This window comes from Hemicordylus capensis, chromosome 6, assembly GCF_027244095.1.
Source record: "Hemicordylus capensis ecotype Gifberg chromosome 6, rHemCap1.1.pri, whole genome shotgun sequence".
Classification (NCBI taxonomy): Eukaryota; Metazoa; Chordata; class Lepidosauria; order Squamata; family Cordylidae; genus Hemicordylus; species Hemicordylus capensis.
This window is the reverse complement of record NC_069662.1, coordinates 44464166-44477015: the sequence shown is the minus strand read 5'-3', so window position 1 is coordinate 44477015 and position 12850 is coordinate 44464166. Positions and strand designations below refer to the sequence as shown.

General features: G+C 43.1%; 1 protein-coding gene across 11 annotated transcripts in view; it reads right to left on the bottom strand.

The window, feature by feature from the left end:
• ATP6V0A1 (ATPase H+ transporting V0 subunit a1) overlaps window positions 1-12850 on the bottom strand; it is a 61964-nt gene that overhangs the window by 32809 nt on the left and 16305 nt on the right. For all 11 annotated transcript variants that reach the window (XM_053260535.1, XM_053260536.1, XM_053260538.1 and 8 more), the window contains exons 7-12: window positions 12670-12796; window positions 8534-8616; window positions 8225-8318; window positions 5813-6025; window positions 3631-3781; window positions 1264-1403 (exon numbers count right to left, since the gene is read on the bottom strand). In XM_053260535.1, the coding sequence (XP_053116510.1) occupies window positions 1264-1403; window positions 3631-3781; window positions 5813-6025; window positions 8225-8318; window positions 8534-8616; window positions 12670-12796 (808 nt within the window). The remainder of the gene's footprint in view (window positions 1-1263; window positions 1404-3630; window positions 3782-5812; window positions 6026-8224; window positions 8319-8533; window positions 8617-12669; window positions 12797-12850) is intronic.

Genomic DNA, 12850 nt, shown 5'->3' with positions numbered 1-12850 from the left:
AATCCCAGCTGTGCATTGTGCACATCTCAGAACTTACCAGCCTTGTGGCAGCATGTGAAGCCTGCTGCTCACAACACTTTGAAGCGCTTAGGTATAAAGGCTGCAGAAAGGCTGGGATTACTCTAGGAAAGGACCATGACAATTTTTGCAGTTCTCATTCAGAACACCAAGTTCTTCATATGAGAGTCAAACTACACATTACATTAAATGTGTAATTATTATTAAAATATTTAGGTACTGCTTTTCAACAACAAAAATGCAGTTTACATAGCAGAAGGTATGAGAAAACCTCCTCTTATCCCAAAATGACCCACAGTCTTAAAAAAAGGAAACAAAAGCTACACACACAACATAGTTACTCTCCCTCTCCTAAATATAAGAAAGCTATACTTTAAAAGGTGCCTTTCCCCCCAGTTAACAGGGGCAGCCAGAACCTTGATTCTGAAAGGCCATGCATTTTTTTGTTTTAAGTTAAATACAGCTGTGGGGTGGGTGGGGGAGATTGGGATCAAGACCATGGTGCACGGGGAAGTGGTATTTAACCTTTTCCTGCCATGCTGCAACCCAACAAAAACCATGCCCATGAAGATACCATTAGCCACAGGAATGAAACTTCCTTACCAATTTCTTTCTACCCCCACAGTTCCACTATTTAAAGCTTTTGAACAAATCAAGCACACAGCACCAATCTAGGGATGTGCATGGAACCGGGCAGCAGAGGCTCAAATGCGTGGTGTGTGTGCTGCTTTAAGTGTCGGGGAGGGTGCACTTAGCGCTCCAATGGACTTTCTAAAAATGGAGCACTAGCAAAGGAAGAGTGGAGGGAGGGGTAAGTGCACCCTCCCCCTTCCTTAAAGCAGTGCCGCCGCCACCACCTTCGAACCAGCAGAACTACCTGCTGTTCGAACAGGTTCAGAGGCCCATAAAGGGTTCGAACCTGTTCTGTGCACATCCCCAGACTGAGCTATGTGTTTAACTCAGAGCTGCACAATTTTGGTCCTTCAGCAGATGTTGGACTACAGTTATCATCCCTGACTACTGTCCAGTGTAACTGGGGAAGCTGGGAAATATAGTCTGACAGTAGATGGAGGGCTGCAGTTGTGCAGATCTGCCTTAATATAATGTGCAGTTTATTCTTCACAGTTGGGACCAAATGAACTTAAAGCAAGTCACAAGGAAGCAGACACTGCCTTCTAGTTTTATACAAATGCATTAATACTCCTCCCTGCCAGTGTTCAGTGCCAGAGGGACAGTGTCTGTTACCTCATTATCACTCTTCTGTGACAGAATGCGGCTCTCCCGGACCACCATCCACACAGCAAAAAGGGTCATGAGAATTCCATGGCCAAGGTCTCCAAACATCACAGCAAACAGGAACGGGAAGGTAATGATTGTGTACGGAGCTGAAAGGATAAGAGTGAAGCTTAGCACAGGATGGAACAATGTAGAACATCTACTGTGACAGGCAGCCTCTTGGTCTGTTTTGATCCCAGGAGATCCCAACAGCTTATTCTACCAACTACCTATGGTACCTCTTGAAGAATCAAGTGTTGGGGATCAGATTGGTAGCTTGCGTAGAAACAAAACCTGTAATCTGTAGAAGTATTGCATCATAAATGTATATTGAAGTGGAGAACACCACAGTTGTGGAACAGACTCTTCTCCCCTCACACACCTGGATATCTTAGAGGACAATCACCTCCACAAGCTAGTAGACTGCTGCACCTGAGGAATGATACTTGTTCGTTTTGGTCAACAAGGCTGTGTGTACCTTGGGAGACTGCACATTCTTCCACAAACTAAAGCTACTTCAATAAAAACTATCACCGCAGACCACTCAGTTTTCTCAGCATCGGGTTTGGGAGAAAGCAACTTCATTAGGTCCACAAGACTGCTGATTAACAAGATTCACTTTGTGAGGAAATGAGCTTCATGCTCAATTTAATTAGATTAAAAAGCAGGCTGATATTAGCACGCCCATTTCTCTCAATACTCAGATCCATCTCTTCTTGTTCTCCTAAAAAACCAGACATTTGGCTCTATGTTGCTGCCAGGTTCATGGAAAAATACTGAATCAAGCAGAAGACAGAAGCAGAGTTATCCCTTTCCTATAATCTAGGACAAGATAACGGCGTGAGAAATCAATTAACTGGCTTGGGGTAAGAAATGTCTCCTTCATCTTTGATCTATGTTCTCAAAATGGTCCGAAAACCATTATTTTCCCTCATTGTGTCGCCTTTAAGCTTTGCAAGTGACTTGCGTAACTGCCTATTTTCAAACCTACTAGACAAGACTATGATGGAGAGTTGTAGCAAGGGCTATTAGCCACAATACCTAGAAATGGGGGCTCCATATACAGAAGTGATATGCCTCCAATTACCAGAGTGATAGGCACAGTTACCCCCATTATGGACCTCTGGTCTGAACCCAATTAAGAGTCTGTATGTTCTCTGTGGATACTTTGTTACCAAAAAGATGGCTCTAGAGCACAAAGATGCTAGCTCTTGCTACAATACAATGCAACTATTTATTAGGAGAGATGCATGCTAATATCCAACTAGCAGGGATGTAGTGAGCTTAGCATGTCTAGTATTTTCACTTTTCTTTGTAGAATATGAATCTTGTAATCCAGCAGATTTTTTTTATAATTGCAAAACTTCTTTCTGACTTAGATCTACTTCCTCAACTCGCATCCCAAAGTTCCCATAGTTTGTAGAGAAAATGTGATATAAAGGGAATGCCCACCAAGATTCAGATGTGCCTACCTGTTACCAAGGAACCTGTTTTCTGATCCTATTTAGGTCTTAGTCCTTTCTCATGGCCCCAGCTTCTGCCCTGTATCTATCCATCATTGTTCTTGTCCCTGATTCCATATCTGCTTCTCACCCTCTTCCACTTCAGCTCATGCCCCCAGTTACCAGTTCGGCACTTGGCAGACACTAGCAGTCCAATCCTGTGAAATTTTCCTTAGAAGTTAAGTCCAACTGTATTCAATGGGACTTACACCCTAGCAAGTGTGTTTAGGACTGCAGCCCTTGAAAAGTCATTCTTTCACTGTCATCACCAATGTGTTTTTAGCAATAATTGTGATACCTGCACAAATTAGTTTAGAGGGTTTAGCAGGGACTTTCAGTTTGTTTCTCAAATGGCAAACTGTCTTTCAGCTTGTGCACCTTGTGCTTTAAAACTCAGGAAGGTTTTGAAAACCGTTGGTCAAAACCAGCATGAAAATCTGCCACTCCAGAGATCAGTTGTGTATCTTTGCATTTAAAGTTAAAGATGGTTCAAACAATTGTGGCTATAGTTTTGTATTTTTAATTATAAGCAACTTATTTATATTTATTTACTGGGCCTCTTACACTCAAAGCAGCTTACATGGGGTTCTCAATCTCCTTAGCTTATCCAGTGCTATAAAGGATGATGTGCCGCTTAAAAAGGAAGGGTGGGGTATATTTGTTCTGTCTGTGTGAAGAATGATGCACGCACTACCATATCCACATTCCTCAGTCTCAGTTTCCCTCTACACTACACATTTAGCATTATGCAGCTGCATGGGCTCAGATCTGGCTCCTCCAACAATATTTCATAAGCTAGAAGGAAGCAGCACTTTGGTAGCCCACACACCATTACCTGGATTTATCTCACGGTAGGTTCCAATACCATAGGCATCCACAATGTTTTGGAACCCAGCAGTGAACTTGTTGGTCTTGTTATAGGTGGGTGGAGTCTGGTTGGTCTGCATCCTGTTCAGAATGGAGGGAACAGTGGAGCCGCTGTGCTCCTGTTAGAGAGAGAGAGAGAGAGAGAGAGAGAGAGCTTTTAGCAGCAAAATGGATGTTCTGTTTCTATCCCTCAAGTGTTCAAAAGAGTTTGTCCAACTTTCGACCCAAATTTTTTTTAATCAACATTGCAATGGTATAAGACTCAGAAAATGCGCGCGCACACACACACAGCCATAACATCTCATTAATGAACAATCAAACCTATACTATCAGAAAGTAAATAAGGGGAGCAAGAAAACAGTAACTTGCTCCCCCCCCTTTCCTCTTTTTACCAAAGGAAAAAAAAAATCACCTTCTTGAAGACCTAATGCAAAGGAAATTCCTATTCAAGTACATTATTCAGTGGCTGAACTCCTCAAGATTGCTTCATTCAAAATCGTATACACTCGTCTAAGTATTAGGTTACATATAAAATGGTGTCACATGTCAGACATCTGACATGTCTGACAAGTGCACACATCTCTATTTTTCAGTACATGTCCCTTTAAGATACACATATAGTTGTCAAAATCCTTTACCAATTGCCACTTTCATGCCTTTTAAAGGACACTGACAAACACATGCATGTGAATTGTACACATGATATAAAATGTATTTATTGTGTACTACGATACTGCTCCAGAGTACAAGTTTCTCTCATATGATGGGGCCCTTAGAATTGGCAAGCTCTTCCTAAAATATCTCTCTCTGTGTAATTTTAGGTCATTCTTTCTTGGTCATTTATCCACCAGTGTTACCACCACATCCTCTTTCCCTCTTATTTTTAAAAAGCCTCAGTTCATCTCCTACCCCTACCATATACATTTCGCCCCTAGTAATTTTATATGTTGAAGCAGACTGTTACTTTGCAGGCTTCCTGCTACCCTTATAATGCAACCTAGCTTTGAGTGGATGCAAGTTACATGGAGAGATTTTACTTCAAAAAGGAACCAACAAAAGGGAAATCAGACTGGATTACCTCCCCAGCCCTGACTAGCAAACAGATTGATGGATTCTATCACTTATTCCTTACTACTTTATTTTTTAAGCCCTGTGCATTAGTCGTAGGAATGTAAGAAACTGCCTTATACCAAGTCAGGCCATTGGTCCATCTAGCTCAGTATTGTCTGCACAGACTGTCAGCAGCTTCTCCAAGGTTGCTGACAGGAGACTCTCTCAGCCCTATCTTGGAGATGCCAGGGAGGAAACTTGGAACTTTCTGCACACACGCATGCAAATACTCTTCCCAGAGCAGCTCTATCCCCTAAAGGGAATTTCTTACCACGTTCATACATTTAGTCTCCCATTCAAATACAATCCAGGGCAGACCATGCTTAGCAGAGAGGACAATTCATGTTAATGAATTGTTTTAAAAACAGCAAGAACTTCAACACAGCACTCTTAAATGAGTCCCAAACAAGAGAAAGTCTTGTCCTGGAGCCACAAGGAATCCCGGCTTGGGGAGGGAGTGGATTCCAAGCATTGGGAGTGCCTCTGTTAATGGTTTAAGAAAGATCTAAGCAAGCCTCCTCTTCAGAGAGGACTGTGGAATCTGAACCAAAGGCCTTGTTTGTTTTCCAAGTTGGACAGATTTCAAGCAAGTACACACTGCTTTTCTCCCAATTCAAAACTGGAGATAGTGAGAATGGGGTGTTCCAAACAAAGAGACCCACTATAGCATGGCCCTTTAAAAAGGCTGCCTCTGAAATACCCATACAAGGATATAGGATGGCAAGGGAGGAGAAAGAGTGCAGTGTTTTGTTCAAGCATAAGCAAAGCAGTCCTCCTTCCTTCATGCAGACATTGCTTCTGCATGCACACACAGAGCCAGACACTGCTATTTTCCTGTTCAGAGAGAAGATAATTCTACTCCCAAAACAAGGGGCCTTTCAGTAAAATAAGCACCTCTCACTTGCAAGGCCAAGTGCTCTCCCACTTTGCTGCCACAGACAAACACCCATGTTTTGTCTGTCTTGACATCACTGAAAAAAGAGCACCAGCAGTGGTTCCATGGTACAGCTGCAGAGCAAAGATGCATGGGTTGTACTCACTGTGCCACGCCTGAGGGCAAACTGGATGGAGTCAAGGTCGGCAACAGGACACCAGACTTCAGCAATGAGGCATTTCTGGGTCACGTCGATATTACAGAGGTTCAGGGTGTGGTAGATGGCCTTCATCTTGCGGACCTTTATGAACCAGACACGGATGTTTTTTGCAGCTGCCTGCAGGACCCTTTGCCGATGATCCTCTGTTTGGTTCAGCACCTGTAATAGGAAAGGAGAAGGGTCATGTCTCAGGAGGCTAAGCTCAGAGGCTGGCAAATGAAATATATTCATTGTGGTGATCCTAGAGCTGAAGATAACTGCTGGTAACAGAAGCTATAGAAGCCAAAAACTAAGACTAGAGTTGTGTGCAGATTCTGCACTCAGGAAATAAAAGTTACATGCTCCAGTTAGATAATTTACACTTCCAAGTACCGACAGTGCATAATGTATGCTGCTTCTGCCAACTACAAAGAAGTACATCAGAGCATTCATTCTCCACCCTATATCACTGGAAATTTTACTCAACCCTACCTCTGGCTTTTAACATTTCACAAATTTTCAAGGTTATCTCTGCACCCATAAGGGCTAGAAACTTTCCTTTCCCCCACATTTTTCCACCTTGTAAGCCAAGATGTTCAGATCCCTGCCAAACAACATTGCTGAAAAATGTTCACAGTCCTTCCATTGCAAGAACAAGAAAATACTTAGCTGAAGATTGTGGGGTGGGGAGGGAAGGGATGGAATCAACACATAATGCACTAGTGAGGAAAATGGGGGTGGACAGAACCACCCCTGAGCACCAGCTCCAATTGTATCCTTACATTTCTACATGCTGGCCTTATACAGAGCACATTCTTGGCTCATTCCAGAGTCTCCCCTCCAATAGTTCCAAAGGAAAGAATGAATTGCTCACATTCCCAGTAAGGGAAAGTTCACCCCTTCCCTACCTTTGCTGGCATTTGCTGGAAATAATGTGTCAGAAGAAAAAGGACTGCATGAAAGCTATGAACATTTTGTGCCTGGCCAAGCAGATTTCTTTGGGTGGGGGAGCGATGACTGGATTACACTTTAAGCATTATACCTTGCCTTATTCCCTTTAGCTCAAGAGGGCTTACAACATGAAATATACTACCGAATACATCAACAAATAAGTCCATAACAAGACCACAGCAATAAACTCACTCCAGAAGCTGCAGAAAGCTCCTCTTTTAACAATGCCTAAGAAGCCAATCAAAACAAGTTGACCTTTTTCACTGTTTCCCGAAGGCTAGCAGAGATGCATTTGCACACCTCTGCAAGAAGCACATTGGCTTAAAAAAGCTCTGCTCAGTCCAATACACATGCTTCTTTCCTTCCCTGTTAATCTCTTCAGTAAAGGAAAGAAGCATGTGTATGCTTCTTACACATGCAACATGGGAAAGAAGAGATATGAGAAGAGGTTCTCTATGGCATGCAGGCCCCAGACCTTTAGAGACCAAAGCTAGCATTTTGATCTTTACCTAGAAGCTAACTGAAAATCAACACAGTTACAACAAGATGGGTTGAAACTATCCATGCCTCTTTACTCTAATGAGAAGTGAGCAACACATTCTCACCATCTAAAGCTTCTCAACAATATAGCCCTACTTCAAACAAATTATCCTAGTCTGTCCTCAAGGTATAGATGAGAGATCCCTGCTTTCCAGGAAGAGGTGTGGCCAGGATGTCAGATACTGTTGATAAACATACAACTACCACCTGTTACTGAAGCAGCAAAATCAGATCCAAGAGCACCCCCAGGCTGTATACCTGCTCTGACAGGTTAGGTAAACATACCTCCCAATTCTCCACTATTACCACTTTTGATTCATTCAAATGTCAACCTGCTACGCCTCATCTACTTGATCATATCCACCACCATCCCTAAACACTGGTTCAAGGCAGACATCACTGCTCCAAAATCAGTGAAACAGAAGTGTGTGTTGTGAACAAATTGAAGACACTGAACTCCAAGTTCTGAACAATCTCACTCATACAGATGTTAAAACAACTCCAAAGATATATCTGAGGCCTATCCAACACCACAGGACAGCTAGCAGGCAGATGACCTGCCATTCTCCAAAGGCTACCTCCCGAGTTTATCCAGTTTTTTTAATCAAGAAAAGAAATGTGTAATGGAGCACTGGTACAGACTTAAAGAGGGCCTGCAAACCCTCCCAAAGAAGTAGCTGCATAAAACCACACCATTCTAGGAACACCTGGCAGGAGTTATAGCATCCAGAATACCTGTGCACTTAGAAAAATGAACTCTGTACTCCCCACTACATCCTAGGGCAAGAAGAGCTGCAACAAGCAACAGTTGAGGGCTCCAAGGTAAAGCCAGCATTAACACACACTAAGAAAATGCCCTCCCTTCTCTGCCCCCACCATAATTTATACCATCTGAAGATCATCAATCCTGGTGTTGACTCCAGCAGCCATTTCCTTCCTTTCCTGTGGTGTTTCTGGGCAGGGATACAGAGAAGCACGAAATCTGAAAAACACACACAAGCTACTCAGTGACAATGGAGCAACATGACCAAGCTGAGAGGGCATTCAGCTCTTGAAAAACAGTTCTGTGTGAAGAATGATTGATACAGAGAATGGGGGAAACGTTTATATTAATCATCTTTCAAAGAAAACAGAATTCAGAGAGCTGCTAGAACATGAATTAAAAGCAAAACAACCCACTAATTCAAACTTGCTCACCCCTCACAGATCTTCTTGACTCTGGTTTTCAGCTGGTCACCTTGAAAGAAAATGATGAACACAGACTTGTGCACGTAGTCGCCCTGGAAGAGAAGAGGGGAAACTGATGCAGGGACAAGTCTTGGGGCAACAGCAGAACAAGTTCTTGGGGTTAACCCTGCAAAACCTTGAACACCTGTACTGAGCCATTTGTGGACTAGTGTGATGTAGTGGACAGGGTGTATTCTTCCACTACCTCACGATCCCAAGAAGCAGGTAGATTCATATACCAGCCTCCAAAGATGGAGCCACACCATCTGGACCATGATCTGACACAAAAACAGAGAGGAGAGAAATAGCAAAGCATGCTTACAGAGCAATGGCTTTGGAGAAAAGCAAGGAAGCCAAGCCAAGCTGTATGCTACAGAAGAAAGCAAAGGAAAAACCCTGCCAGCTTCAGGTTCACTAACCAATGTGGTCTGGGAGTAGGCAAGCAGATGTGGAAGGATCTGGGACAAAGCAGCAGCTGGGCTGTAGTGCAACTATCAAGAGTGTTTATTTGAACAATGTAACACTTTGTTCTAGTAAGAACTAATCAGTCTTCTTTCCTTTCACTGTCTCTACAACTGGACTAACTTTGGTTCAAATCGAGGTCCACAAGTTAGATCTCTTGCACCTCAAGTGTGCATGCATCCGCCATCTTGGATCAGGCTGGATGACACCATTACAAACTACACCACTGATGTGTCCCTGTGTGTCACTCACTACAACTGTACCAAATTTGGTTCAAATCAGTTAGACTGTTCACAAGTTAGTGCACTTGTGCCTCAAAAGTTTGTGTGTCCACCATCTTGAACTGGGTTGGATGAATCGTCACAATCTATGCCATTGGTGTCCCTACAGCTGTAGCAAATTTGGTTCAAATCAGTTAAACAGTTCACAAGTTAGCCCACTTGTGCCTCAAATGTTTACGTGTATGCCATCTTGAATCTGCATGGATGACATATCACAAGCTATGCTGTCAAGGTATCCCGATGTGTCACTCACCGCAACTGTACCTAATTTGGTTTGACAGTCCACAAATTAGCCTGCTTGCACCTCAGATGTCCACGTGGCTGCTATCTTGAACTGGAATGGATGACATCATCACACACCATGCCATTTGGGCATCCCTATGTGTCCCTACAGCTGTAGCAAATTTGGTTCAAATTGGTTAAGCGATTCACAAGTTAGTCCACTTGTGCCTCAGAGGTTTACGCGTCTGCCATCTTGGACTGGGGTGTATGACATCATCACAAACTAGCCATTGAGGTGTCCCTATGTTTCCCTACAACTGTAGCCAATTTGGTTCATATTGGTCCAGGCATTGCAAAGTTGATGGGGACACACACAGACGGACACACAAAAAGCCTGGTGATCTCATAAGCCTACTGGAAAGTAGGCTAAAGAATATCCCAGTAGCTAATGGTTTGAGTCCTTTTCCAAGTATTTTGCTACTAGGAAAAGTGAAATGGGAGTCTTAGCCACCCTTCTGTCAGCAGACATCTCCAAGCCTGAGGCAATGACATACAGTGGCATACTTCAGTCAAATCTACCAATGCCTGGCCTGGCATTCTGGGGTGAGAAAGCAGGGGAGTCATTTCCTGATCTCAGATATTAGTCCGTTAGACCCTGCTTGAATGTAACCATCAAGTTGGTCCAAAGGCAGTTTGATGGGCAACAACTATCAGCAGCCAGCGTCTAGTTATGGCAACCTGAGTCTTTCACAACTGAGGGGCCCGATCTGAATGAAGTGTTAGGCTATGCTTCAAACTGATTCAACTTCAGCTTTGCCCCTGAAAGGCTCTCACAACTGTTTTACAGCAATTACCAAGGAGTCACTTTAAATATGACAAGGCAATTTATTCCTCTTCCGCAGAATCAGGGGGAGGGGTGGGAAGGAACATGACTAAACCCATCTAATTAACTCTGGCTGGTGTAAAGAGAAATCAAAATGTAGCCAGATAAGCGTAGTCCTGGACCAAGGGCATCATCTGGAATAAACAAGCGGGGGGTGGGGGGAGAGAAGTCAATGCAAAGGGGCCTCTGTCTGCAGAGTACTTCATCAGAGTCCAAACCCTTGAACTCTCCAGGGAGGCCAGCAATGCATTCTTCAGGCAGCTGGCTGGGCTCAGATAGCAGCTCCCCTCTTCCTGCATTTGTTCAACCAAGACACTGGGCTACCTCCATTAGGAAACTTTTGCGCAACCTTGTTGAGAACCAAGTGGCACTGGGTGCAACCTCATTGTGCTGAATTTCCGAAATTGAGGCCAGGGCTTTTTTTGTGCTGGATGGAAGGGGCTGCACTGGCCAGGGCCCGATACTCATAGGAGCAGCAGAGAAGATGCCAAAGGAAACTGAATTTCAGCGTGTGCTCCCCTGCAGTTTCGGCCCTTGCTGCACATCCATTTTGGCACTATCTGTTAAGGATGGAAGCAGCTGTTAGGTCTCAGAGTCATAGTTGGGGGTGTATTTTTTTTTTTTAAACACATGTGCATGCACATACTTTAGACATCAGCCAGAAGATTGTAGGAGCAAAAGGAGTTGTGACAAGAGATGAAATACTTCCAGAGATGTAGAAGCCATGGGGGAGAACTTTTTCCAGGAAAAGATTGGTATACCATACTTGTTTTTGTATCATATTCAAACTTACGTTACTGTTTTAAAAGACACAAAATGAACTGCGCACAGCTTAGCGGGTACATTACATTTTCTTTTTTAACAATAAAATTAAGGCACTTATAATTTTAAATTTCTTAAATTATACTAGACAATAATTACAAATATATGCAGTGCTAAAAATTGACCTGTAAGCTACTGCAACCCAAGATATCTGGATGATGTTTTACCAGTTGAAATTAAGGGAGGAGGAATTGAAAATAAGTAAAATAAGAACCATCATCACTATAATAAATAAGGGTAACTTTTCTGAAATGAGGAAGTCCTTGTCCTTAGGTGGGACAAGATGATGGGACAAGCAGAAAGCAAATTCCAAACCACCCTCTTTAAGTGATCATGGTTCTCTGAGGCTTTGCTGCCCACAGCAAGCCTCTTACAAATCTGTCCCCTTAGACTCTTTAACTCCCTCCCTACAAGCAGGCAAGACAATAGGCTGCTTGTTTCCCTATAGGAGGGTGAAACATGGTGTTACAGTTCTCTGAGATGAAAGACTATCTCCAAGATCAACAGGGGCCAAATCAGGAGGACAGTATATCCACCCCTCTCCAGATCTGACAGGCCAGAGGAAAGCATGCAACAATTCACCAGGAAAGATAGGCCCTAGGGAGGGCCTAGGTTGATTAATTCTTCTAGAATCTGAACTTGGCGCAAATCCCAAATTTCACCTCCATCGTATCAAGTATCTAACACAAGAGATGCAAGAATCAAGTCTGCCTGGAATTCATGGCCTTGGCCAGAGGTAATTGTGATCTCTAATTCCAGAGGGCTAGCTGCCATTACTCATTAGCAAGGGGGAAATGTACTCTGCATATACTCCAAGACATAATTACCTTGCAGGTTCCAGGGCCAAGCTCTGGTGTTTAAAATACGCTCTGGAGCCGAATCCTGGCTCAGATTAGTTGATCCATTCAACCATGAGAACTAAACTCTTACCCCAACAAAGCCAGGTCCATGAATATTATAGAACAGATTCTTAATCTCACTATTGTAATCACATTTAAACAAAGGACAAATATAATTTTTATTCTATTTCTGCACCAGAGTATGCAAATAGTTACTTAATCAGGGCTATTCACCAACAAGAGATTGCTTCCCCCAGCTCCCCATGATCCACCTGGCTTAAAAAGAAAATAATTTAAATACAATTGTCTACATCCAATAGAAATGCCTTTTTGGAGGATACTAACACACAAGATTATTAAGGATCCTTGCCTAAAGAAAAGGCTATTTTTAACACTCATATTTTCATTCATTATAAGCATACACCACTTAACGAGCAAGCCCAGCCTTCAACTTCAGCTGCCTCTCTCACCCACAACAAAACTAAGTTTGATTACCTTAATCAGGTAAAATGATGAATGCATTCTTTAAAATAAATCAAGCTACAAACATTGGCCTTGAGAGCCCACTGCAACTACTATAAGAATAGCCCTCTGTACCGTCACGGGGTCCTCAAGTGGGTTCTCGATTTCAGCCTGACGCAAGAAGACATTCCCACGACACACCCTCCACAGCATCCGCTCAAAGGTAGGGATCCGCTCACGGTTGATCACGCCGGCCACAAATCTGAGCACAGAGGAACACATCAATATGCACTGGAACACTATGCTAATCAGTGTC